This window comes from Suricata suricatta, chromosome 2, assembly GCF_006229205.1.
Source record: "Suricata suricatta isolate VVHF042 chromosome 2, meerkat_22Aug2017_6uvM2_HiC, whole genome shotgun sequence".
NCBI classification, from domain to species: Eukaryota; Metazoa; Chordata; class Mammalia; order Carnivora; family Herpestidae; genus Suricata; species Suricata suricatta.
The window spans coordinates 126,022,744-126,050,718 of NC_043701.1; the positions used below are offsets into that span (position 1 = coordinate 126,022,744).

Consider the following 27,975-nt stretch of genomic DNA (forward strand, 5'->3'; position numbering starts at 1 on the left):
CCCTTGGACTTCCCGTCCCCGGAACTTCCCCTGATGGAGCTCTCTGAGGACATTCTGAAAGGATTTATGAATTAAAATGAAAGGCCATAAAGGAGCTGAGAAGAAAGGACAAAATAATAGAATAATATAGTTAATCCAGAAAAAAAAAAAAGGGAAAACCACACGCAAGGGTGATTGCAGAGATGCTTTGTCGCCTGGCGCACTGTGGGCGCAGCGGTGCCGGGACTTGGAAAAGAGTCACTGTGAAGCCCGTCCCGTCCGGCCGACTGACTCGCGCTAACGATCCAGACTTGGCGGGCACTAGACTCTCGGAGGTTCGCTTTCTCCTGATACAAACCAAATGGCTACCTGGAATAATTTTTTCAAGCAACAGTTATTTTTCTTATCTTCAGGGTTAAAATGTATAAAAGTATGTTATGTATAATTAATCTATAATGCCATAAATGATAATGCAAAAACCTAAATAATATGGTGGCCCGAAGGGGCCCACCTTGTATTCAAAACATGCTTTCTATCATGCAGTGACTGTATGCATTTTGTTATGCACATTTCGTTTGTTGAATAAGGTGTGTGAGGCACACCTTTCTAGATGAAACTGTGTGCCACACTTGCACTACTCATGACTTAATGAGAACCTCAAGACTATCAGGAGAAATATTTAAATTTCCATTTTATGAAGAAAGGAACCAAATTGTTAGTTATGCTTTTTTTTTTTAAAAAAATTACCGGTTTACATAATTAATCAGGGTGCATTTTAAGTTCTAACTTTTTTGTTTATCGTTTAAATGTATCATTTGAAAATACTAAGGAAATATCCTTTACTGATGCATGAGTGGAAGTAATGGTAGTTGGCAGTGTTCGATTGTAAGAAATCAATAAAGTAATTGTGTTTTATACCTTTGTTGAATGTGTCAGTAGTTTAAAGGCCCGTTTTGTGTGGTTTCTCTGTTGTAAATCCTGAAGATAAATTTGAAGAGATTCAGCCAATGACAAACGATTCTGGCATGTTAGTTGTTCGTCGTTGTGGTAGTCTGTTTTCCCCAGTGAGTGAGGTGCAAGAGCATAAGGAAGGTCCTGGGGTTTAAATGTGTGGCTGGCTGGACGGTGCTCGGCTGGAGGCCATTGTCACCGGGCCCCTGCCACCAGCCAGGGCACAGCACCACCTGTCTGCCAGGAGCGGGGGTGGTGGGGGTGGAAGTGAAACATTTGGGTACAGGGGTGTGTGTAAAGCATAGACTTGGCTTATTATTGAGTGGGATTATGGGAGGGACAGACAGATGGACACATGCCACACTGTCTCAGAGACTGGGTCAGGGACAGCGGGTTGAGGGGTGGGATTGGGCTCACACTGGGTGATAAAAACTAGCAGAAGTAGGAGGTGAGGTGACCGTGACCGTGCCAAGGTCACATTTGTTCAGGTCTCATCTTGCTGCAGATGAAACAAGAAATAAGCTAGCTTCTTACGAATACGACTCCTATTCTATGTAAAAGTATCAGTTGGGGGGGGCCTGGGTGGCTCAGTTGGTTAAGCATCTGACTTTGGGTCAGGTCACCATCTCACAAACTGTGGGTTAGAGCCCCACATTGGGTGAACCCCGCCTCTCCCTCTTTCTGCTCCTTGCTCACTTGCATCCTCTCTCAAAATATAAAATATTATGTTAGTTTGTCCATCTTAGTGTTTGAATATCCCAGCCTTGGAAGCTTGGCCTAACATTCCTTATAAAACTTCAGGTTTAAAAGTTTAAGATAAGCTTATGAGCCTTGCTATTTGTTTCTGAAAAATGAGCTTGGTAGGGCGCCTGGGTGACTCGGTCAGTTAGGCGTCTGACTCTTAATTTCGGCTCAGGTCATGATCTTGTGGCTAGTGAGCGTGAGCGCCATGTTGGGCTCTGCACTGGTAGTGGGAGCCTGCTTGGGGTTCTCTCTCTGCCCCCATCTCTTTCTGCCCCTCCCCTGCTTGTGCTCTCTAGAAATAAAGAAAATGAGCTTGGTTGTATTTTGACAGGAACCCTTTCTAAGATCTCCTTTTCCACCAACAGCTTCTCCCTTGCTCCCTCCACTCTTTATCAGCCAGCAGGGTGGCCCGTGTTTATCAGAACCCCATTCTGAGCATCTCCGAAAAGTGCACACTTCATGGACTGATTCACTGTTGTTCTGAAGCTCCTATTCTAGTTAATTTACTCTTGTCCAATCTGGTTAAGTTTTGTGTTTGAATCTTAACAATGTGTGCGTCTTCTGACCACCACAACGTGGCGCCTCTGCCGCGTCCTAGCGGGACTTCCACAGAGCAGGTAAGTAAGTAAAACACAGGCCATCTCCTCGGGGGCTCTCGGGTGTTCCGTGTCTTCTGTCCAGCGTAAGGCGCCGGGGGGTTTAGGGGTAGCTTGTTTCCACTAAATGGAAATGCATGATGCTTGTACAGGAAGCTTAGCAGGCTCTGGTCCTAACTTACTCAGTTGGTGGCCTCTCACTATTGGAGCCAGATGGCTAGCTGGATGTTAGGAGGCCCAGAAGGTTCTCAGGTTCAGCTTTTACAGAACGGTAAACACTCCTTTCAGAAATTAAGTGGTATGTGGTAAGTCTTAGCTGTCCTGCCCCGGTGTAACCACAGGTAACCTCTACTTCCTGAAAACTGCGTAAGAGAAAAGGGAGGAAGGAGAAGAAATTTTCAAGATCTTTCCTTCAACGCTATGGACTGTTCTCACGTTTTAGCAGGGTTATTGAAATAATGAAAATATGTGATCTCTAAATCCATTCAAAATGTTAAGTACATTATCTTTTTGCATTTAATGCTGTGTAGGTCCTATTTCTTGTATTTTAGATGTCATAATTTTTAAACCTTTAAGACCTATACCTCATAAACAAATCGAGGTGCAGAAGGTCATGACTTGCGTGAAGTTTAATACCAGCTCAGGGGCAGAGCCAGGAGTAGAGCAGTTCGACAGTCCTGTGCTGTTACAGGGCCGCATGGGGCGTAGCTGTCCAGTTCCGCTGTGGTTGGTGACCTGGGTGTTCCCATTGTTTCAGGCGCACGCTGTCCGCACGGGACACACCGCTGCCTCAGGCGCGCCCTGTACTCTGCTTCCCAAGGACAAGTTGGGGACTACCTGCTGAAGGTTGGCCCTTACGCTCAGCTCATCGTAAAAAGCCTATGTCCATTTCCTGTGGTGTCCTTTTTCTTTCATGCAGGTTGTGATTAAAGCGTTGTTTGAGAAGGTGAAGAATGCTAGTGAAGGCAGTTGGCCATAGGATGTTCGTAACATACATTGAGTCAACACTTTTACTGTGACAATAGCTCTAATTGGATCATTCAACCAGTAGGCTATACATGTAAAGATGAAACGAGATCATTACTATATTTTGTCATAATCCCAGCATAGCTGAATTGGAGACCTCTGCGGGACCAAACGGCATGGTTTAAAAAAGGAGAGCCTCTTCAAGATTTGCCCATGTTGCCGCAGTTGCGTTAGTGTCCTTGAAGTCACTGCTGAGCAAGCAGTGCCATCTAGTGGACGGTGAGAAACCTTTCTGGTTCTTGTTGGGTCAAAAGGGGAGTGTGGGCCGCAGAGTAAAGAACCTTAGTTGGTCAAGAGTAAATACTTCGGGGCGCCTGGGTGGCTCAGTCGGTTAAGCCTCCGGCTTCGTCTCAGGTCAGATCTCATGGTTCGTGGGTTCGAGCCCCGCGTCAGGCTCTGTGCTGACAGCTAGCTCAGAGCCTGGAGCCTGCTTCTGGTTCTGTGTCTCCTTCTCTCTCTGCCCCCCTCTCATGCTTTGTCTCTGTCTGTATCAAAAATAAATAAAACATTAAAAAAAAAAGAGTAAATACCTCATATTTAAATACTCTTCTAGTAGTCAGTAAATAGTCTCTTATTCAACAGTAGTTTGTAGGTACGTATAGGCAAAAAGGGAAAGCCAAAGCCTCAATTTAAATCAGGTATTTAACAAATGCCTTCATCTGCCACTAAACCTGTAAAGTAGCTAGTGTAGCCTTCATGGGAGGAAAAAACGTGACCAGAGCATCGGAAATGGCTTCCTCAGGGGAGAACAGCATGAACAAAAGCATGAGTCTGACATGGGAAAGAGGAACTGTAAGCTTGGTCAGAATCAAATCCTGGCAAGACGTGTGAGGAAATCTGGTAGACGCTCACACGGATTGTCCGTTTCCTAAAAGTGAGGGGCCGGGGTCAGGTCCTGGTCTTGAGGAGTGGAAAATATTTGGAATATGCTCCCAAGGTTAGGATTGCTCAGTGGCCAAAAGGATCTTAGAGAAGCGGGCTCAGTTTTTATGGTTCTTAGCTTTCTTCTCTGCTGTAGATGTTAAACTAAGAAAAGAGGGTCAGGGTCTTGGTGTGACATAAGGACAAAAAGTGAAGGAATCAAATATATAAATGAGAATATCTTTTTTTTAATCTTTTTTTTTTCATTAATGTTTACTTTTGAGAGAGAAGGGGACGGCAGAGAACCCGATGCAGGGCTTGAACTCATGAACTGTGAGATCAGACCTGAACCCAAGTTGGATGCATTAACCAACTGAGCTACTCAGCACGCCGAGATGAGAGCATCTTTAGTATTACCAGTCAGTTCGAGATGTACAAAGGATGTAAGACAGGTTAGATGATTAGGGAGCAGAGTAGGATTGATGTATTAAAGCCTCCCTAGGGGTTTCCAAAGGTAAAGGTTAATTTCTGGAAAGAAAGGGAGGTTGTAGTCTGAAAAAGGGGTTTTTGGTTTGAGGAACTAGACAACTTCTAGGACTATGCTCCCTTGAAGTGGACCCCCCCCCCGCAAAGAAAAATTTTGCTGCCAAGAGTTATTAGAAAGTCCCAGAGCCTCTCCGTTGCCACCATTTGATCTTTTCTTGGCTTTGGATCAGAAGATTCCCTGTTCTTGTGAGAAAATGGCTGCTCAGGGAGGGATCAATCTAAAACAGATGTTAACCCCTGCCCCCAAACCCCTTAGTTTCAGGGTTAAAGCTAAATATGGACACAGCAAGAAATTGAGTGGGGCAAGGGTCATAGACCTATTTTCATCTTTAGGTAGTTTTCATTTATTTAAAAACCCAACACTTTGAGGGGTGCCTGGGTGGCTTAGTTGGTTAAGCATCTGACCATTGAATGCGGTTCAGGTCACGATCTCCTGTTTCATGAATTTGAGATCCGTGTCAGGCCTCACACTGAAGGTGCAGAGCCTGCTTGGGATTCTCTCTGCCCCTCCCCTGCTCACTGTACAGGTGCCCTCTCTCTCGAACGTGCCCTCTTTCTCTGTCTCTCTTACAAGGGAAAGCCCACAAGCCTATCAGCTGATTTTTCAAGGCCTGAAGGGAGTGGCATAATATATTCAAAATGCTGAAAGAAAAAAATGCAGCCAAGAATTCTCTATCCAGCAAGGCTATCATTCAGAATAGAAGGAGGGATAGAGACTCTCAGACAAGCAAAAGTTTAAGGAATTAATGACCACTAACCCAGTCCTACAAGAAATGTTAATGGGGACTCTTTGGGTGGAAAGGAAAGACCATAGGTAGGAAGTAGAAAGCATAAAAGCAGTAAAATTTTATCTATAAAAATCAGATTTGCAAAATAAAAAGGATATAAAATAGAAGGATATGACCTCATATATTTCAAACATTTGAATGGATTCAAACTTAGGGGACTGTCAACTTAATATAGGCTGCTACATGCATAAGATGTTATATAGGAACCTAATGGTAGCCACAAATTAAAAACCAGTAATAGAGATGAAAAAAATAAAAAGGAGTCCAAGTGTATCACTAAAGAAATCCAGCACAATGTGAGAGAACAGATCAAGAGAGGAGAAAGGTGCAGAGAAGAACTATAAAAAACAGTGAAACAGGTAACAAAATGGCAATAAGTACCTACCTATCAAAAATTATTTTGAACGCAGATGCACTAAATGCTCCAATCAGAAGACACAGAGTGATGGAATAGATTAAAAAAAGATTTATATGCTGCCTACGAGGGACTCATTTCAGACTTAAGGCGTATGCAGATTGAAAGTAAAGGGATGGGAAAGCATCTATCATGCCAATGGAAGAGAAGGAAAAAAGCCAATGTAGCAATTCTTCTATCAGACAAAACAGACTTTAAAATAAAGACTGTAAGACACAAAGAAGGACATAAGTGAGACAATCTAACAAGAATAACAATTGTAAATATTTATGCACCAAACATTGGAGCAGCCAAACATAAAGCAGCTAATAATAAACATAGGAAGTAATTGATAATAATACATTAATAGTAAGAGGAGTGAAAACCCCACTTACAACAATGGATAGATCATCCAAACAGAAAATCAACAGGGACACAGTGGCTTTGAATGACACATTGGACCAGATGGATCTAACATATACATTCAGAATTTTCCATCCTCAAACAGCAGAATATACATTCTTTTCAAAACACCAACAGCATTTTCCATAGAACTAGAACAAAAAAATCCTAAAACTTGCAGGGAACCACAAAAGACTTTGAACAGCCAAAGCAATCTTGAAAAAAAAACAAAGCTGAAGGGACCACACTCCAGACTTGAAGAAATACTACAAAGCTGTAGTAATCAGTATGGCCCTGGTGCAACAGTAGACACATGTATCAGTGGAACAGAATAGAGAGTCCAGAAATAAACTCAGGATTATATGGTCAATTAATCTTTGACAAAGGAGCAAAAATATGCAATGGGAAAAAGTCTCTGTAACAAATGGTATTGGGAAAACTGGACAGTTCTATGCAAAAGAATGAACCTTTCTTACACCATACACAAACTCAAAATGGATTAAGGACCTAATGTGACACCCGAAACCATAAAAGTCTTAGAAGAGAACACAGTAATTTCTCTAACACTGGGTGTAGCCAAATTTTTCTAGATCTGTCTCCTGAGGCAAGGGAAACAAAAGCAAACTATTGGGACTACAACAGAATAAAAAACCTGTGCAGTAAAGGAAATAACACAACTAGAAGACCATGGAATGGGAGAGGATATTGTGACATATTCAATAAAGGGTTAGTATCCAAAATATATAAGCTTATACAACTGAACACCAGAATAGCAAATCGTCCAATTAAAAAATGAGAAGACATAAACAGACATTTCTCCCAGGAAGTTGTAAGATGGTCAACAGACACATGAAAAGATGCTCAACATCACTCATCATCAGGGAAAAGCAAATCAAAACCACAGTCAGATATCTCCTCACATCATATTGGAAACAACAAGAGTTGGCAAGGTGGTGGAGAGAAACCTTCCTGCACTGTTGTTAGGAATGCAAACTAACATGACAACTGTGGAAAACAGTATGGAGGTTCCTCAAATTATTAAAAATAGAACTATCATATGATCCAGTAATTTCACTATTGGGTACTTACCTCCAATGTACAAAAACACTAATTTGAAAAGACATATTACCCCTATGTTTACTGCAGCATTATATACAATAATGGAAGCAGCCCAAATTGCATGGATAGATAAATGATAAAGATGTGGTGTATGTATACCATGGACTATTATTCAGCTAAAAAAAAAAATGAAATCTTGTCATTTGTGACTACGTAGATGAATCTAGGGAGTTAAACCTAGTAAGTTGGAGAAAAGACAAATAACATTTCACTCATGAGGAACTTAAGAAAATCAAAGAAAAATGAGACAGACTGAAAACTGGACTCACAACGATAGAGAAGTGACAGTTCCCAGAGGGGAGGTGGGTGGAAGGGTGGGGGAAACAAGGGAGAAGGAAGAGTGCGCTCCTTGTGAGGAGCACGGAGTTACAGAACTGTTCAGTCACTACCCTGTGCGCCTGAAACCAACAGAACACTGTCAACTACAGTGAAGTTAAAATTTTACAATTAAAAAGTTGATTGAAGTATTTGTTGAGTTTTTGAAAAGAGGCTCATATTATTGGAAGACTGGTGACAATTAATAGGCTCACAATTCAAGACAGAGAGACTTGGACTTTGGCTATTTTTTTTAAATTAAAAAAAATTTTTTTACAAGTGCCTGGGTGGCTCAGTCAATTGAGCATCTGACTATTGATTTTGGATGAGGCCATGATCCCAGGGGACTGAAAGCTGTGTTGGCCTCTAGGCTGTCATCCTGCGTGTGGAACCTGCTTAAGATTCTCTCTCTCTTCCCTTTAGTCTCTCTCCCTGCTCACATATGCTCTAAAATACAAAAAGTAAAAAAGTAATCTACACTGATGTGAGGCTCAAACTCGACATGGAGATTAAGAGTTGCATGTTCTAAAGATTGAGCCAGCCAGGTGCCCCTATCCTTGGCTATTTTTAAATGCTATTTTTCATTATCTTTTCATGGATATGTGACGGTGAATCTACTTGTGGGCTTATAACAGAAATATTTTGTTTAAAAGTTAGGATGGCATAGTACCTGCTGCAGGTGAATCTGAACTTTTTTCCAGGCTCTGCTCTGTCTGCCGCTTACCAATTTATCCTAATATAAATGGACAGGGAACACTTTGAGCACAATGTGAACTTTAAGGGGCAATTTTGTCTGCAAGAAAAACGAGTGCAGAAAACAGCATCATCTGAACCGTCATGATGGTGCTGAGCCACACTCACCGTCCATCCACACCTGGTGGTACAACGTCCCCTCTAATTCCATACAACCCTTCTTCCAACATGTCACAGTAGTTCTCACCAAGCAGCAGCCCTTCTGATGCCCAGTTCTAATGCAAACTTCTACTCTTTCTTCTACAGGGTCAAGTGCCATTTATTTTATTAGTGTTAACCTATTCTTAAACATTTAACATGTTAAGACACTATAGCCTCGCTTTGTAAAAAATTTTAATATTTATTTTTGAGAGAGACGGACAGACAATGCAAGTGGGAGAGGAGCAGAGAGAGTAAGGCACAGAAGCAGGTTTCAGGCTCTGAGCTGTCAGCAGAGAGCCGGACACAGGGCTCAAATTCACGAATCGTGAGGTCATGACCGGAGCTGAAATCGGATGCTTATCTGACAGAGCCACCCAGGCACCCCTGACTCACTTTTTAAAATGTGTCACTGGTAAGTTTTTCAATACTATGCCCAAATCCTCATTTTTCCTCCTTTAAGTCTTGTGGTTTTTATTAGCATAGTACAGGGATTTTTAGAAACTGATTATAATGGGATTCCATTTCCTTTCCTGAAATGTTCTAATTATAGAATGTTTTCCCCCTTTACATCTGGAAAGAAGTTTGCTAACAAAGTATTAGCGTTGATCTTGTATTCCACCCCCCCACGCCACTTTGTATTCCTTATTAGCGAGGCGGGACCTCTGAACCAGTCATCGTCCTCACTGTGTGGATGACACATACGAGGACCATGCTGGCTCTCCATCTTGCTTTGTGCTTCATTTTCATTTGTTCACTGACCCAGCTCCCCAATCTTTGCATCATCTGTAAAGCCTGCGGTCAAAGACTAGGGGACAGAAGAGCATTGTTGGGCTCATTTGTTCTTGGAATGTACCTCCTCTCAAAATGGGAGTCCAGCTGTGACCCACACATACACCATTCTTGATTTGCCCCTCCACTGACCCCAGGGCCGATGTCTTTTTTGTAAGACAAGACACAGAAAAGACAGGCAGTCCTCCAGTCTTAATAACAGCAGCTGGTTGGCTCATTTACAGGGAACTGAGTGAACAGCTTAAGTTAGCTGTGAAAATCTCCCATCAGGAAAGGGAACCCACTTTGTGTGTAGCCAGTGACCTGAGGCTTGCCAACATTTCATTTTTGTTTGAAAGAACTTTGCTTGCATTAAAAGAGCCAGATTGATTTCTATCAGAGCCAAACTACTTTGTATACTCAGTTTGAAGGGGTCACTATCAAGGTTAATTACTGTGTCACCAGGTATGTCATTACTTGAGTCTAAATCTTGGCCACTTGCTACACCCCAATATTCATCAAAGTGCACAGTATATGGAATAGTTGTAGAATGGTAATTTATTTACCCCCCCCCCCATGGCCAACATTCCTGATCTGGGCTGGGAGATCATCTTTGATAGGTTGGCATCTTAGAAAATGCTAAAAAAAAGAAAAAGGGAGCACCTGGGTGGCTCAGTTGGTTAAGCATCCAACTTCGGCTCAGGTCATGATCTCCCAATTCGTTCGTACAAGCCCTGTGTCAGGCTCTGTGCTGACAGCTGAGTCTGGAGCCTCCTTTAGTTTCATGTCTCTTTCTCGCTCTGCCCCTCCCGTGCTTGTGCTCTCTCAACAATAAATGTTAAAAGAATAGAAAATGCTACATTTACATCACTGTACGTGTACACACACAGAACAAGCAAAGTAAAGGTATGCACATTTTACTTGTGAAGCTCACTCATCTTCTAGATAGTGCCAAACCCGTATTCCATCTAGCAAGGGAAGTAGCAAGAATGAGACATTTTATGGGTGTTCCAATCCCAGAATGTGCTGGCAGAAGGGAAATGGATTTGAACTCATGGAATAAGAAAACGAATTCATATTCAAGTCCAAATTAAAGTAAAATGGGAGGGATCTGAATATTTAGCACAAGTTTCCCTGTAGAAAGTCTTCTTGAAGCTTCTGAGATTACTGTACACATTTATTCGGTGCTCACTCACTGTGTGCAGGAAACAACACATGCTCAGATGGTTTCTTAGAAGTGAGAAGCATCTGAGCCAACCAAAAGGACGGAGGGAACAAAGTAAACGGCCAGGGGAACTGCTCCACCAGGGATATGATCAGTAATGTAACTCACAGCCTTTCAAAAAGTCAAATGTCTTTAATGACGAAAGCATTATAGTCCACTCTCTCCACCCTGCCTTACTAAGAATTAGGTCACTAGCATGGAATTCAGACCACAGACAGAACACTTGTATCAGATGGGTTTGTTTTGAAAGCCACGCTGCTGGGCTTGATCTGCCTTAGTTTCAGCCTCGCTGTAGGGGTTGTAGGATGGTTAAAAGGTGGCTCAAACAACAGCAAGAGCAGCAAAACCTTTTGAAACCTTTTGGAAAGAAATCACAAGACTTTAGGTTCTTGGCAGACATCAGAGGACCAGCCGGCAGTCTACTCTAGAATTAGTACCTAGGGCTTGAAATTAATTTCACATCAAAATTAAATCAGACTTTTGAAAGTGTTAAGCAGCAAGTATCATTTAAATGCATTGAAACATGTTTGGAAAAATAGTATTAAAAAGTCAAAAACTTTTAAGATTCACTTAATCTTTTGAACTATTCCTCAGCCCAGTGTTTCTAGCCAAGGAGTCATCATCCATCCCAATAACCTGTGCCACGTGGGACATTAATGTGACACGTAACTGCTCATATTCCTGGCTCAATATTGCCTGCAGTAGCTAACATAATAGCCCACATGGAGCTAAAAGATGGTAGATATAGGGGCAGCTGGGTGGCTCAGTTGGTTGAATGTCCGACTTCAGCTCAGGTCATGATCTCATGGTTTGTGAGTTCGAGCCCCTGTCAGGCTCTGTGCTGACAGCTCAGAGCCTGGAGCCTGCTTTGGTTCCTGTCTTCCTCTCTTTGGCCCTCTCCTGCTTGCACTCTGTCTCTCTCAAAAATAAACATTAAAAACATTAAAGACGGTAGACATAAACAATGGGAAAAACTAACTTGCAAGGTCACAACTTGGGCTACTTACTTTTTTCTTTTTTAAACTATGTGCTTTCAGATAAGAAGAAAAGGCTTTCCCTTCAATATCCTGCAGGTGTTGGTGGAGGACTACCTATTTCCAGGAACATTCAAATAGATAGGTCTATATGAGCCTCAAAGCAACCAACTGGCTAATAGCTATTAAAACCAAGACTCCGAATTAAAGGAACTCACCAAGGTCACATAGTAAGTAGCAGAACTCCTATTCAACCCAGATCGGCTGACTTTAGGCTAAAGCCTTCCTACCTGCCACTGCTTCCCTGTCTTCCTCCCACCCCCAAAACTGTATTATCAGGGATCTCTGTCGTGAAAACCACTTACTTGAAACTGATCATATAACGCTTATAATCCTGGCTTTTAAAATCCATGTATGCGTACTTTCAAAGTGTGTTCATAAATAACAAATGGTAATTACCTGTATTCCTTTATAGGACAAAATAGTTGAGGAACTTGTGATGGCCCATGAAGTCTAAAGAAAAGCAGGAAACTTATAAAGCAAAGGAAAAATGTCCCAGAAGAGAATGTTGTAAGAAAATGCTTAGTAGTCATCATGATGATGAACCTTTGGTAGTGTGCACTACATAAAAGGAAGAACTCTGAAACAGGTCATTTTTTGATAAAGTCTTTTTAATGGAAAATGTAAAACCCCTTTCAACTGTAATGTACAAAGCCATATGTAACACTTGCACTTTTAACAAATAAAAGCAAGCCAATGTTTTAAAAAAATACATCATTAAATGTATATATGTATATATTTACATAGCATATTAAGTTTAATATTTAGCTTTAAAAGTTCACATAAATTTTACCAAAATGAGACAATTTTAAATAAATTACACCTTTTGAAAATGTTAAATTGTACAGTCAATAGCTTCAACAAAATATTGAAGTGTCCATATTTAGTATCTACTTTATATACTTATTTTACAAATATTACAATTATTTGGCAGTAATTTCTGATTATGACATGAATGCTGTGCGATTCAGCAATTTCCCAAATGCAGGCAATAGCTGGTGTTTTGTGTCCTATTCTCACAGTAACTGTCTCAATGTAGTGAAAAATATCAGTTATTTTAGTAAACTGTACAAGGTCACATTTACACTTGATCAACAATATAGCATAGAATTTAGTAGGTGTTTTTTGTCAAAAATAAATACATCATTTTAAATCTGGCATTTTCACAAACATCATATACACTATAATACAAAAACAGCGATGAAGCGCTGTTTTTTAAATTTAGCTTGTTTTCGTTACTAACGTTGAATCACAGGAACTGTGACTTATGCTATACTGCTGTGGTATCAGTAACAAGTAATTGCTACAAAAGAGAATTTCTTGGCACTGATGGTTTTATGAAGCTTAAGTCAATGTGCATACATATCACGGTTGGAGAGTAATTACAGTTCAATGGCCTAAAATATCAAACTGGACCACACCTAATTTTCTTCCATATCCTCTACTTCATCTTCATGTATCTTCAAAGCTCTCACCACTTCCTTAACTGCATGATACAATATATTTTTAACCTGAAAGAGATGTTGACATTTCTAATCACTTAAGCTGGAGATAAATTAACAAATAAAAACTGCTATATTAAAATTTTTTTTCATAACAAGGGAAAGATAAATTCAAAATAAATGTCAGTTACAAAAATGTTAAACTGAAAGTTAAAATAAGGCCACTGAAAATCATATAATTAATGCATACTGTTGTTAAGCTGTGGTTGTTATCCTAATGTGAAAAACTAGGCAATAATTGCCTAAGCTGATATGCATGTATCATATTTCTGAATATAAAAGGCACACAGAACAGGAGCCAGTTAGAAAATTCATCTCCTACCTGTAGTTTATCATCATAATTGATTTCCTCCTTCAAAAGTCTCAGTTCCTGTGTTAAATGAAATGACTGTAGAAGATGTTCTGGAGACACAAAGTCTTCAGTTACCTGAATACAGCTGTGAAAATTCTGTACCTATCCCCAAAACAAAACAGTAAAATATAAATCTTAGGAGGTAGGAATACCAGAGAACTTATTTTCTCCTGAACGTTAAATGCATTTCAAAGTAGAATACCACATGTGGAGGGGCTGTGTAAATGGGGTATTTTTAAATGATGAAAGGAACTTTTCCAGGAATCCTTCAGAGAGAGAGGCTAATAATCAGATTCTAAATTACCAGTCTTGTCATGGTGGATTTCTTGGTGTTACTTAAAGAAAAAAAAAAAAGCGCAGCTGACAGGATCTGCTTTCCTGTTTGGTGCAATCTGATGTTTGTTGTCGTTCCTTTGGCTTTCAGCATCTGGGTTATTTCACTGTTAATATTTATACCAGAGAGTAGGTTAAAAAGAAATAAATCTTTTGTGAAAACTAAATAAAATTAAGTTTGTGAAAAAAATGGGAAGAAACCCAGTTCCAGACAGATCTATTGCTCATGACAGTTTTAGAATTATTCTAGGATTTTATTTGTGCCTTTCAAATTAAACAACTAAAGATACCTTCAGTATCTAGTGGCAATATTACTGCAACTGATGCCTCCCATAAGTGGTTTTCATAAGAAGCCAATTTTATGTTATTTATGCACCATGTACAAACTGACTTGGTACTTCACAATTTCTTGGTATTGTTTTTTATTAATGCTTAGTATAAAGACAGAAAGGACCAAGCTGATCCAATCTAGTTTTTTGTGATATTCTAGGTTTTGCAATGATATTAAAAGATATAAAATTCCTGGAAAAGGAGAAATAACTGAAGACTAAACATTAAAAATTCTAATTTTTAAAAGAGGAAAATAAGTTTAATTGGGAGGTGTGAGAAGTGAGATAGTAAGTGGGGAATAGAGGACTGTGAAAAAAAATCTGATGACAGAGTGCTGGATTCCAAAGGTGCCGCAAATTCTCCTCTGGGCAAAAATCCACCTGAACAGCTGCTCACATCTGCAGGGTTCTTTAAGTCAAGCACTGTGCCTTTACTGTAACTTGGTAGCATATATAAACATTCTCTTCCTTTAATCATTAGGTTGTTGGTTCTTCTATAGGATGAACACAGTGATGCCTCACATTTTCAGCACTGCTATACAGACTCACTGGTTCTTCACTATGTGTGTCTAGAACAGATGCTCTATTTCACAGAACAGGAAACGATGGGTAATTCAGTGCCTGTTCCAAGATAAATCAGCCAACAAATGGCAAGCCAACAGGAACCCAGCTCCTGTAACATCTTGTCTAACAGATGCTTTATAGTCCTATATTAACTCAGTCCAGCATACCCTTTCTAAATGTCCTCTCATTTATCTGAACATGCCGTGAGGATTAAGACTTCATAAGTTCTGCTATGTACCTTTTAGCAGGTCTGCATCTACTTATAAGTTTTCTCTTCATTGATATTCTAATTTTGTTCGTATGTCATCTTCCTAATTTTCTTTACCAGACTCCTTTAGCTCTCTGAGTACGTTTATGACAGATGACTTAAAGTCTGTGTCTAGTAAGTCCAATGTCTGGGCTTCCTCGAGGAGAAACAATTTATGCTGATTGTTTCCTCCCCATTATTAGGCCCTACTTTATGGTTTCCCTTTATGCCTTGAAAATTTTTGCTGAAAACTAGACACCTGAACATTATAATGTGGTTACTGGAAATCAGATTCTCCCTGTACCTGAGGGTTTGCTGCTGATAGGTGAAGGCTGGAGTCATCTACTTCTTTTGTGACTTTTCAACACAATTTTTGTTAAGACTGTGTTCCTTGTTGGGTATGATCACTGAAGTCACTGTTCCATTATGTGTGGTCAGGCAATGACCTGCCAGAGATTTCCTTAAACACCCCAAATCAACTGTACTTTTCTTCACTGAGCAGTCCCCTGGTTGATGTAATTTTGGATTAAATTCCAAAGTTCTGAAAAGGTTGATTCTGTTAGTTTTACCCAGTTTATGATTGTTTTAAAATCACTTTTAAGACCATGACTTTTATTATTGCTTACAAATACTATTATGTTTTTGGGGTGCCTGGGTGGCTCAGTAGGCTAAGCATCTGACTTCGGCTTGGGTCATGATCTTACAATTCAGGAGATTGAGCCCCACATCTGTGACAGCAAAGAGCCTGCTTGGGATTCTCTGTTCCTCTCTCTGTGCCCCTCCTCACTTGCATTCTCTTTCTCTCTTTTTCAAAAAATAAACTAAAAAAAAAAAAACTATTATGTTTTCTAATGACCTCAACCTGATATATTTTACATAAAGGCTCACAGGTTACTGTGAAGAGTCAAGAACACATTTAACTCCTCATTCCACTTATACCCCCTTTTGGCCCATCTTTTGAGTCACTTAACATTTCACCCTCTTGACAAACTGTCTTATTCCTCTTTGCCTTCAGGACCAATTATAATAATAAATATAATAAATATAATAATAAACAGGTAATGTTAAGAAAATGTAAGTCTTTGTGTTCACAGATTATCTTGCCACTTGTCTATACACAAGTGACTTGTGAGAACTTAAGACTGAAAGACTTTGCAGAGAATTCACAACTAGCAATATTATACACTCATTACAAATGACTAAACACAAGAAATAGTTAAGGACAAATTTATCACTTAAGATTTTGTGGCTTTTTTAAAAAATAAAGTCTGAGAGAGAGTGCACATGTGTGAGCAGTGGAGGGGCAGAGAGAGGGAGAAAGAGAAAGAATCCCAAGCAGGTTCCATGCTGGCAGTGCAGAGCCCAACAAACGTTTCATCTCACGAACTGTGAAATCATGACCTGAGCCAAAACCAAGAGTCAGATGCTTAACTGACTGAGCCACCAGTACCCCTGTGACTTTAAAAAAGAAGAAAAAAACGTTTCTTTTTAAAACAGAGGCCACTATGAACATCAGGGTACTAGAGCTAAGACCAAGTACATCCTGGGGGCGAAGGTCCACCTGCCCCATCTGATGATATACCTGGCTTTCACAGATTCAGTCATGTTTACCCACTGAAGATAAGCCTGCAGCTGTAGAGTAGTTCTTAATACACAGGGAGAGTTGTGGCAATGATACTTTCCCTCGGGTTGGCTTCTCAAAGTGGTCACTGATGAAAAACCAAAGAATAAAATGTATCATCTCATCAAAGCCATTTTTCGATAGATGCCCTGGATTTGCAAAGGCTTCCTATCTGTGTGGTTTTCGAAGCATGGTCCTCAGAGTAACATCAGCTTCACCTGGGAACTTGTTAGAAATGTAAAATCTCAGGTCCCCCTTTGGACCCACTGGATCAGAAGTTCTAGGGGTGGGGTCCAGCGGTTTGTGTTTTATTAAGCCCTCTAGGAAATTCTGATGTATGTTAAAGCACGAGAAGCACTAATTTAGCGTTTGGGTTTATTTTAAGGGCTCTATCTGTAGTCTGTTGGAAGTGAAGTCATCACTGAAAAGTTTTCACAACCTCTAAAGGCTAAATTAGTTGTAAATGGAAATGCATCTCAAATCCAAGTTAAGATTGCGAACAGAGAGTTCTTACTTCCTTTTAATTTTCTCTTAAAACCACATTATCATTACTTGTGAGTCATGGATGACACCCTTTCAACAGAGTACAAATAACCATGCTGTCATTATCACACCACATAAGGAAAAAACGACAGAAATTGTTGTGCTTATAGCGGGCGATTCTGTGCCACAATCTGCCCGGGGCTGTCCCAGAACACTTAGTGAGCTGGCATCTGCCAGTCTCGGTTGCCCAGGCCGCTTCAGTGCCCTGGAGTAGAACATCTCTTATACTTGAGAGATCTACGATGAAATTGGCTCTCTAGAATCTAAATGATATCTCTACCTAGCTCAAAAGAAAGCATGTTTTTCTATGTACTTATGTGCATAGTCGTAATTGGAAGTTAGGTTCCAACCTAATTAAACTTTCTGAAGTAGCCACATATAGGAGGAGAACAAAATTTACATATTTGTACAAAGAGCACAATATATATAAATTGAGGAAAGTCATAGCTTTGTTTTCATCTGTACTTGTGTAAAAATATGTTGTATATGAGAATATATTTTCAAGCTGTCAGGACTTACAAATATTTAAATGCATTATTCTAAACAAGGGAGAGGGAGATGGAAAACACAAAGTTTTGTCTTCATGAACCTTCTATTCCAGTGAGGACTAAAAGACAATAAAGTAAGTAATTATGAGTAGTAGGGAAGGTGACGATCAAATAGAGGAAAATAAAGCAGGGCAGATGACAGGAATTCGGAGACACAATTTGCAGTTTAAAACTAGGGTGGTAGGGGAAACCTCATTGATGAAGGTGACATTTGAGCAAATAAAGCCTTTAAAGAATGTTAAGAAGGAAGTCTTACAACAGATATCCAAAAAAAGATTTCCAGGCCAAAGGATTAGCAAGTACAAAGGCCCTGGGGTATGAACATGCATGGTGTATGTGAGAACTGCAGAGAGACAGCAGGCAGGGTGCCGGAGAGAAATAAGGAGGAAGGCAGTGAAAGTGTGTGTGTGTGTGTGTGTGTGTGTGTGTGTGTGTGTGTGTGCGCGCGCGCGCGCGCGCGCATGTGCATGTGTGTACACAGGAGACAGTGGACGGGACACAAATGAAGATCATTTATGTCCTGGTGAAGATTTGAGTGGAGTGTTGTGTGAACAAAACTCTTTAACAGGATCACTGTGCCTACTATTTGAGAAAACACAGCTCCCCCGACAGAAAAACAGCAGCAGAGAGAGGCACACGGCAAGAAATCTCTGTGGTAACAGGTTACCTCTGAAGGAGAGGAGCTGGAGGCAAAGGTAAAAAAAAGACTGAATTTTTACTGTGATCCCTTTGTACTGTTTGAATTCTTAAAAATCATATAAATATTACATTTCAAAATAAAAATTATTTGAAAATAGTCCTTTCAACAGTACTAGAACTGAAATGTCCATATGCAAAACAAACAAACAAAAAACCCCAAAAACCTTGGTCTGATACTTTGTACTATATATATAAAAATTAACTAATAATTAGTCACAGACCTAAATTTAAGACTAACAATGATAAAGCTTCTGGAAGAAAATGTATAATAAAATATTTATGATCTTGGGCTAACCCAACATTTTGGAGTTACAACAATAATAAAAGTATGATATAGAGGAAAAAACCTGATCACCTGAACTTCACCAAAATTAAAACACTCTCTTTAGAAAACACCATTAAGAAAATGTAAGGACACGCCACAGATCAGTAGAATATACTTGCTAAGTACATAGCAGATAAAGGGCTTATAAAGTAGGTAAGAACACTCCAAATTCAATAAGGAAAAAGAAAACCCAACTGCAAAAACGTACAAAATATCTGAACATACATTTACCAAAACAGATTCATAGATGATAGCAAATAAGCACATGAAAAGATGCTAAGCATACTTGGTTATTAAGAAAATGTCAATTAGAAGTACAATGAGATACCAACGAACACGTATTCAAATGCTTACGAACAAAACTGACAGTAAATGGTAGCTTTACTTACTACTGTCCCCAGCTGGAAACCACCTCAGTATTCTTTCATTGGTAAGTGGATTTAAAAAACCGCTACATTTATACATTGAACAACTACCCAGCAATCAAATGGAACCAAATACTGAGAGACACAACAGGATGAATCTCAAATGTATTACATGTTGAATAAGAAAAGTCAGCCTCTAAGGTGACGTATTATAGGACACTCTAAATACAGGCAGCACTATGAGAGGAAACGAGTGGCTGCCAGACTGTCAAATAGGAAAAGCTGACTAAAAAAGGGGCAGGAGGGAATTTTTAGGAGTTCTGCTGCATTGTTACCTCACTATGTATTTGTCAAAACTTATAGAACTGTACATATATAAAGTTATACTTCAGTTTAAAAAACTATACTGTCCAGTTTATTAACTTGAAGAAAAGTAGATACTGGATAAGTTAAATATGTAAGAATTTCCAGGGGAACCTGCTTTGTACTATCAAAGAATTCTATTTACAAAAAGATTCACTGCACTATTTTCAGAAATAGACTGCTACATTGAGGGTATGTTACATTTTTGTTACTGACTAGCTCTTTTCTGATAAGAGACTAGAAGGAGAAAAAAAAAAAAAGGTATGTGGGGTGAATCCCATTTAGACTTTAATCATAGGGGCACCCAGGTGGTTCAGTCAGTTGAGTGTCTAACTCTTGGCTTCCGCTCAGGTCATGATGTTATGGTTAGTGGGTTCGAGCTTGGGATTCTCTCTCTCCCCCTCTCTCTGCTCCTCTCCTACTCACACTCCTCTCTCTCAATATAAATACATGCATAAAAAAACGTAAGAAAAATTAATAAAAAAATAAATTTGAGTCATAAATGATATAGCACTTCTGAAATGATCATTGACCATGGGACAATAAAACAATTTAACATAAATAATACATCAATTAATACACTTAATATATTTTTTCCTCCAGGAAGTTATTGTAGTGAAATAGAGATATTTATTATGTTTGTGTTTTACTATCATAAATGCCATTTTATATTTAAGAATGATAAATCTAAACCTGAACTTGACATATTAAAAACAACTATTATCATTTATGGAATATTTGTGGTATTCTATAATAGTGTCACAACACTACACAGGCAGTAATTTCATATATATGGTTATATAAAATGTGGAAAACCTTCCTTGTTTTATATAAAAGTACACATATGAGACACATCTCAATTACCAGGTGGTAAAAAAGGTGGGGAGCCAACTTTGAGGCAAACTAGCTTTCAGGGTTCTGGGGCTTCCTCTACACACTTTGTTACTGGGAAGGCTACGCCGGTCCGCGGTAGCTTTAGTCCGTTTATAGACTGCATGCTTTTAATCCAACCTCCACGCCCACTATGCCATTTTGCAAAGTGCCACACAGTCAAGCCACAGAAGCAAAGATAAGGCGTTTTAGTTTCTAAGTTTTGTGGATCAATAGCTATGAAAATCACCTACCATCTTTCTTTGGAAACATTATTGCTTTGCTAGCAAACTAACAAGGTGGGAGTTACACAAAAGCCTGAATTTTGGAAAGGTCTAGTCTATACTTTATTCTGCTCAATTTGGTGCCTTAGAAAATGTGTGATCTCTTAAGCCTTATTAATAACTTAAGTGTTAAGTCTCACCACCAAGAACTGAATATATAGTATCTCTTTTTTACCCTTAAAAATTAGATTTCAATCCACTAACCTAGAAACAATACAAAAACAGAAATCTGGCTCATGTTAAAATAATTTCAGTCCTCAAACCATCTCTTTCAAGCACAGGAAAGGTATTTTAGGGAGTTCTTAAGGAAAGCAAACTGGATGCAGGTCATTGTCTTATCAAAACAATTCCTTTTTCAAAATCGGTTCTTTCAGTAAAGAGAGGTGTTAGGAAGGAGTCTGCATATACCTGATGGAGCGCTCCTGCCGGAACGACAACAGCATCGCCGAGGAACTGAACCAGAGTGCAGGTTCTGACTCCATACTCCTCGAGCAGTCTTTGGCGGAGCTTTCTGTTCACATACCAGCTTTGGTCACGTATTGGATCATGTTCTGGTAGAACTTCAAGGCCTTGTTCTTTTGAAATCTGCAATACGGATTAAAATTAAAATATATACCTCAAGTTTAAGTAAGGGAAATGGTAAATCTTGTCCAGTTAAGTTTCAATTTTCTTTACAATAACCATCTTCTTTTCTTAGAATCTTAACCCATCTTTTGTTCTTAAAATCTTATGGAACAATGTGTGCACTTAAGTTAAAGAAAATATTCTATGACAATCTGAAAAGCCAAAGGATATTAAAACAATATTGCACACAGAGATTGTTAATAAAGTGAATCATACTATCAGTTTTTAAAAAATGTGTTTATTGTGTGAGAGAGAGAGACAGAGAGAGAGAGAGAATGAAAATGAGTGAGTGTTGAGGAGGGGCAGAGAAAGAGAGAGAGAGAGAGAATCCTGAGCAGGTTCCACATGACCAGCGCAGAGCCCTGAGGGGTTTGATCTCCTGAAGCATGAGATCATGACCTGAGCAGAAATCAAGTGTCAAGACTCAGATGTTTAACCGACCAAGCCACCTAAGCAACTCCATACTACTACCTTCTCACCTCCTCCTTGCCCCATTAAGTTTCTATCTATTTGGTTTCTTCTTTACCATTGTTTCAAGAGTATACCACAGAGATCAGGAAAAGCTTAGTTTAGTACCTTTTTTTCAAGAGCCAAACATCCATATGTATGGACTTCCAAAACACTTCCTGATCTTGCTCTTTTTTTAAAAGTAGGTACAAGGGCGCCTGGGTTACTCAGTTAAGCATCTTGACTTCCGCTCAGGTCATGATCTCCTGAATTGCAGTCCCATGTCGGGCTCTGTGTTTCCCTCTATCTCTGCCCGCCCCCCCAACTCATGCTTTGTCTCTCTCAACAGTAAAATTAAAACATTAAAAAATAATAAAGGTAGGTACAAAGATAAGTACCTTTATATTGCTAACCTTTTAATCTTTGACAAATCAATTTCAAGGGACCCTTTTACTAACCAGTGAAATAATCTTCTGCTTTAAAAAGCATAATTTTTTAAAAAATGATTTATTTTTGAAAGACAGTGAGCGTGAGCAGGGGAGGTGCAGAGAGAGAGGAAGATACAGAATTTGAAGCAGGCTGCAGGCTGCAGGCTCCAGGCTCTGAGCTAGCTGTCAGCACAGAGCCTGACACAGGGCTCAAACCCCGTGAGATCAGAACCTGAGCCAAAGTTGGCTGCTCAATCAACTAAGCCACCCAGGTGCCCCTAAAAAGCATAATTTATAATATTTATATATTTACTTTATAACATTTTAAATTAAAACATTGGTAGGTATTCTGGGATAAGACAGTAGGTACAGCTCTTTAACTTCATACTGACCAGAGACAAACCTTAAGTCCATCCTGACAGAAAATTAAGTATAACAAGAAAAGCATCAATGATGGACCCTTACAAGAAATCTTTATAATTGCAAATTTAGCAAATATTTGAGCAAAGGGTTGAACTAATTATTTTAGATCAGTATGTCACTTTTTTTTAAATTAATGTTTTTATTTATTTTTGAGAGAGAGAGACAGCATGAGCAGGGGAGGATCAGAGAAAGAGAGAGATACAGAACCTGAAACAGCTCCAGGCTCTGAGCTAGCTGTCAGCACAGAGCCCAATGCGGGGCTTGAACCCACAAACCGTGAGATCATGACCTGAGCAAGTCAGACACTTAATTGACTGAGCCACCCAGGCACCCCAATATGTCACTTTCAATTCAGTATTTAACAACAAAATTAAAGGTATGTTTACTCAAAATTTCAGTCTATTCAAATAAGCATCACAGAGCATTCGATGCTGTAAAGAGCAGAATTACTGCCTAGGTCAACAGCCTAAACTATCACATTAAAAAAAAAATCCTACCCTTTTTTTTGATGTTTCTATGATATATTAGTTTTTATATCCTGTACTTTTCACTACCTTTTACCAAGGGAAACATCTGACTCATCAACAGATTAGATCGGGGAGCACTAGTAACTGAGAAGCAGTTTGCCATTCAAATACCTCAACATGAAATGGACCTTAAAAGGAGCCAGATAAAGGAGTTTCTGACTTCCAATAGCAACGAGAAATCCTGTTCAATTTTGAAGTAAAAATTATTTAATGATCTTATGCTGCTAAATGATAAATGAAGTTACATAAGGTGCGCCTGGGTAACTCAGTCAGTTAAATGTCCAACTCTGAACTTTGGTGCAGATCATGATCTCACGGTTCATAAGTTCAAGACCTGCACTGGGGTTTGGGCTGACAGTGTGGAGCCTGCTTGGAATTCTCTCTCTCAAAATAAATAAATAAACATTAAAAAAAAGTTACCAAGTCCTTGGGGCACCTGGGTGGCTCAGTCAGCTAAGTGTCCCGCTCTTGATTTTGGGTCAGGTCATGATCTCACAGTCTGTGGAATCAAGCCCCGTGTCGGGCTGTACACTGACAGCAGGGAGCCTGCTTGGGATTCCCCCTCCCCTGCTCACAGTCATGCTCTCTTCTCTTTCAAAATAAAAAAACTTAAAAAAGATTACTAAGTCCCTGCTCAAGGTGAAGAAGTAAACTATTTGCAACCTAAATTATACCTTTTGAAGAAATTCCCTTATCTTGTCAATGTCTTTTCCTGCATAAATATGCCACAGAGCACCAGGTATTTCACTTGAGTCCTTCAATCGTTTTCGTAATACATCATCCAAATCTTCTTCCTCAAATTTCTTGAGTACTCCTGAAACAAAGGAGAATATTTTCAAATTGGTCAATAATGACCACCAGAGAGCCAAGGGTCCTAAAACTGACCTATCAGAGCAGCATAGTGCCTGACTAGATTGGGACTCTTAAAGGAGGTAAACACAGAGCCTATCTAAGAGTAGATAGAATAGAAAACACTGAACCTATCTAAGGAGGGACAGAGTAACAGTAACTTTCTCAGATCATTTGTTTTCTGAAAACCAAAGAACAAGAGGTAAAATACTCAAGGACTTCTAACTCAAACTTTACCAATTTTCTTCCTGTCCCAAGGTGTTGGTTATAACAATGATTTGTACTCATACAGCATTTCATAACAACTAAAGACTTTCATGACCACTGCTAATTACTTAGGAAGGTAGGCAAGGAACATGACCTCTATTTTAGACTTGAGCAAATAGGTTCAGTGAGGGGGAGTACTTTATTCATCACTATGACCTGACTGATGAGTGGCCAAGCAACGTCTTAGAATTCCTGAGATCTCTCTCTCTCACACACACACATACACAAACACACACACATTTATGTATATATAAAATGTTAATCTGTAATCAAATACAAATGCTTCATGTGCTGTGATTTTGAGGAAACATCAGGCCATTCTTCTAAAATGATGACAAACTAAAATCTGAACATCTAGATGTATGTACAGAAAAAGGAACAGTTAACTGGTTATCTCAGAGTGAAGCGTAGGAAGGTATACTTTTACAAATTTCTGATTTAACTATAGTGAACATTTAAAAGAAATGCTTTTCTGAGAGAAAAATAATTTTATTGTTTATTACAAAGAATACATCAGATGTTTCCTAATTTGTTAACGGTAAATTCTTTTTTTATGTCTAAAATTGGTTGTAACGAGTTATTTAGACATGAAGTGCTTACAACGTGTGCCAGGCACTGTCCTAGATTGTTGGAGAATAGAATTACAGAAAGACCCAGTCAAGACCTCACAGAGTAAAAGAGGGGATTAATAAGCATAGGCAAATAAACAAAACACCACAGTGAGGTCAATGCAATCAGGAGTACAAGAGGTACACAAAACTGGTTCAGTTCTCAAATGTCGTATGTTAACAAAATTATAAATTGGTAACCTCAGAATCATTACCCAATCTTTTTCCTTTAAATTGTACTGCTCTGTGAATTTAAAAAAAGGAGAAGGGAGATTATTGGTATAGAGAAAGCTTGTCTTTTTAAATGAAGGTCTCTAGGGGGAGACGACAATATGAAGGAATACTGAAGGAATATGCCAGGGAGGAGATAGGAGAAAGGAGAGCCATTATAGGTGGAGGAAAAAGCATATGCTTTAAGTAGATCAGTATTTCTTGATGTGTTTTAAGCATTAATAATACCCTAAAACACTCCTTTTTAAAAAATTACTTTTTTGTGATCATCTATCAAGAGTGGCAAAAGCTTCAGATAAAGACAGCCGAAGGAGTAAAACTAATTTTCTCAAAAGACTAAACACTGTGCTACAAATGAGGGTTGGAGGTGTGCTGGAACAAAGATAAAGAACAGTCTCAGCATTTAAGGACATGAAACACTAGTAGAAGAGAAATGCAGGTACAGCCTCTGTACTGGAAAATAAATGCTAGAAGGGTTGATCTGAATGACGTGCAATGAGGCACAAAAGAGTTAATTACCTCCATAGCATCAGAGGCTTTGGAAAAAACAGTAATCTGAACCACAATTTACACATTTCTGTATTAGAGCTGAGACTATATCCCAAATATGCCCAACTCAAATCTTTGGTGGTGGGGGGGGGAGTGAAGAGTTTTTATCTATTATAACCAAGGGTCAATCTAGGAAACTGAGAAAGAGTAAAGGATTTTTTGGTTTTGGGAGAATTTAGGTTGTGTTTTATGGAAACTGTCAAATATACAGAAAAGCAGAGTGAATACTATAAATGAAACCCCATGTTCTCAGTGCCTAGTCAGTAAGTTTAGATACATTCTTGGCTCCAGATATAGAACTGGTGAAGTATGTGGTAGGTGGATAATGTATAGAAATTCACATGAAGTACATGCAAACTAGAAAGGGTAAAAAAAACAAAAACAAAAACAAAAACCTCAGACTCTAGAAAAGTCTGGGATTCCGTAAGGTGTTAAGAACTAGGGGAGTAGTATCATAGAAGCCAAAGGCAGCATTTGAAGAGGCAGTGATTAACAGTACCAATTATTACAGAAGGACAAGTATTACGAAGACCAGAAAGAAACCACTGAAACCACTGAAACCACTGTGAATGCTGTGAGGGCTGCAGCAATAGTAACTTCAGTGAGGCAGCAGGTTTAAGGCCAACCTGCACTGAGCTGAAATGTGAATGGCAGTTGACAGAGACAGCAAAGAATCTGTTAGGAGGGCAGGGGCGATAAGATGGCAGTAAGGAAGACAAGATGTGAAGGAGGTTTTCTTCTGATAAAGAAGGAATCGTCTAGAGTGTGCTCCTACTCCAAAGAAAGGAAGCCAGACAAGAAGAAACACATAAAGAGGACAGTAGGTGGAACAAGGCTTCAGAAAGAAATCCAGAGGATGGAACCTAAAACCTATAAACACCCGAGAAAGGTTATTTCCACTTAGGAGAAAGATTTCCTTCTCTGATAGTAGAGAAGAAAAAATGAAGAATCCTTGAGGTACAAATCACATCTTACTCCTCTTCAGACACCCAGTGCCCAGTTTCTAATATCCAGTAAGTGTTTATAAGTAAGCCTAACAGTTTATTTCCATAAACAGAACTTTTAAAGATAGGAAAAGAGCAAATAAAAATACTCATTTTTAAAATTAAAATTCCTATTATATCAAAAAAAGATAAATCAAGCACTCTTAAAATTATAATAAAGATTAGAATATTCCTATATCCACTGCAATTCTTTTTGCAGTCTTTGCTCAGAGGCTGACATTCTGGATAGAAAGTCCTAGTGTGTGTAGTTATTTAACTGTTATCCTAAAGATCACTATTCAAGATTCTTTACCTGCTTTTGAGAGAATGCCATTTCCTTTTGCTATGCCAACATAGACTAGAATATTTACAACATCAGAAACTTCAACATGGAGATTTGTTGTTCCTATGTCATGATCTTTAGCAGCAGCTACACCTGTGTAAGAAAAAAAAATTTTACTTGACTGAATATATCCTAAATATTCCCTCAAAATCGGCTCTATGAGGAACATCTGTTAATCGTTAATTTGAGCTATAGTTTTCTTGTTTTAAAACCTGCTCCCCCAAAGCCACAATGTAAGAAATTCCCATAAAAATAAAATTAACAGAAAATGTAACTATTTTGCAAGGAATTCTTAAGTAATTATTTTATTGGCTATTAATTTCCCATATTATTATTTGATAGGAAAAAAAGATTTCAGTGGATTGCTAAAAAACAGATTTAGTAGTACCTAAAAATCATTAGATAATTATCTTTGGACAGAAGTTAAAATTTCATGTAATTCCAAGTTCATGGAAATACAAATATATACCTACCATAGGCACTGCACAACCTGGGTCCTAGATCAGGGCGTACAAAAAATCCTGGCAAATGAGAGGCCAAGTTGAATTTTCCTTCTGGATTACAGTATTCTGGCAATGGCAGGCTTTTTAAAAGATCTTCATATCTGAAGAATAATAACACTGACTTGAGCACAGATTTACATTATTTAAAAAAAAAATTTTATTTCTTTGAGAGAGACAGAGTGCAAGTCGGGGAAGGGCAGAGAGAGAGAGAGAGAGGGAGGGAGGAAGGGAGTGGGGAGAGAGAGGTGGGGGGGAGGGAGGGAGGGAGACAAAGAATCTGAAGCAAGCTCCAGGCTCTGAGCTGTGAGCACAGAGCCTGACACAGGGCTTGAAACCACAAACTGTGAGATCATGACCTGAGACAAAGTTGACTCTTAACTAACTGAGCCACCCAGGTGCCCCTATAGATTTACATTCTTAAGTGCTTTCATACATGTAATTTTCAAGTTGTTCAAAACTTAATGCAATCTTTCTCTAAGAACTTTGAAAGGCACCACTTTCCTTGACCTCATTCAGTTTAAAAGTTTTTTTTTAAATATTTATTTTGAGAGAGAGGGCATGGCACCCGACTGCCAATGAATGCCTAACACAAGGACAACCAAGATT

At 39.0% G+C, this 27,975-nt stretch overlaps 1 protein-coding gene across 6 annotated transcripts in view; it reads right to left on the reverse strand.

The window, feature by feature from the left end:
* Positions 1 to 12,412: 12,412 nt before the first annotated feature.
* Positions 12,413 to 27,975, reverse strand: part of JMJD1C (jumonji domain containing 1C) — a 253,319-nt gene continuing 237,756 nt past the window's right edge. For 5 of the 6 annotated variants that reach the window (XM_029931752.1, XM_029931751.1, XM_029931750.1 and 2 more), the window contains exons 21-26: positions 27,340 to 27,470; positions 26,837 to 26,959; positions 23,711 to 23,850; positions 20,996 to 21,172; positions 13,467 to 13,598; positions 12,413 to 13,153 (exon numbers count right to left, since the gene is read on the reverse strand). In XM_029931752.1, coding sequence (XP_029787612.1) covers positions 13,064 to 13,153; positions 13,467 to 13,598; positions 20,996 to 21,172; positions 23,711 to 23,850; positions 26,837 to 26,959; positions 27,340 to 27,470 — 793 coding nt within the window. In that variant the 3' untranslated portion in view covers positions 12,413 to 13,063. Of the gene's footprint in view, positions 13,154 to 13,466; positions 13,599 to 16,390; positions 16,679 to 20,995; positions 21,173 to 23,710; positions 23,851 to 26,836; positions 26,960 to 27,339; positions 27,471 to 27,975 lie in introns of those variants that run through there. The other variant, XM_029931753.1, reaches the window with a different exon arrangement.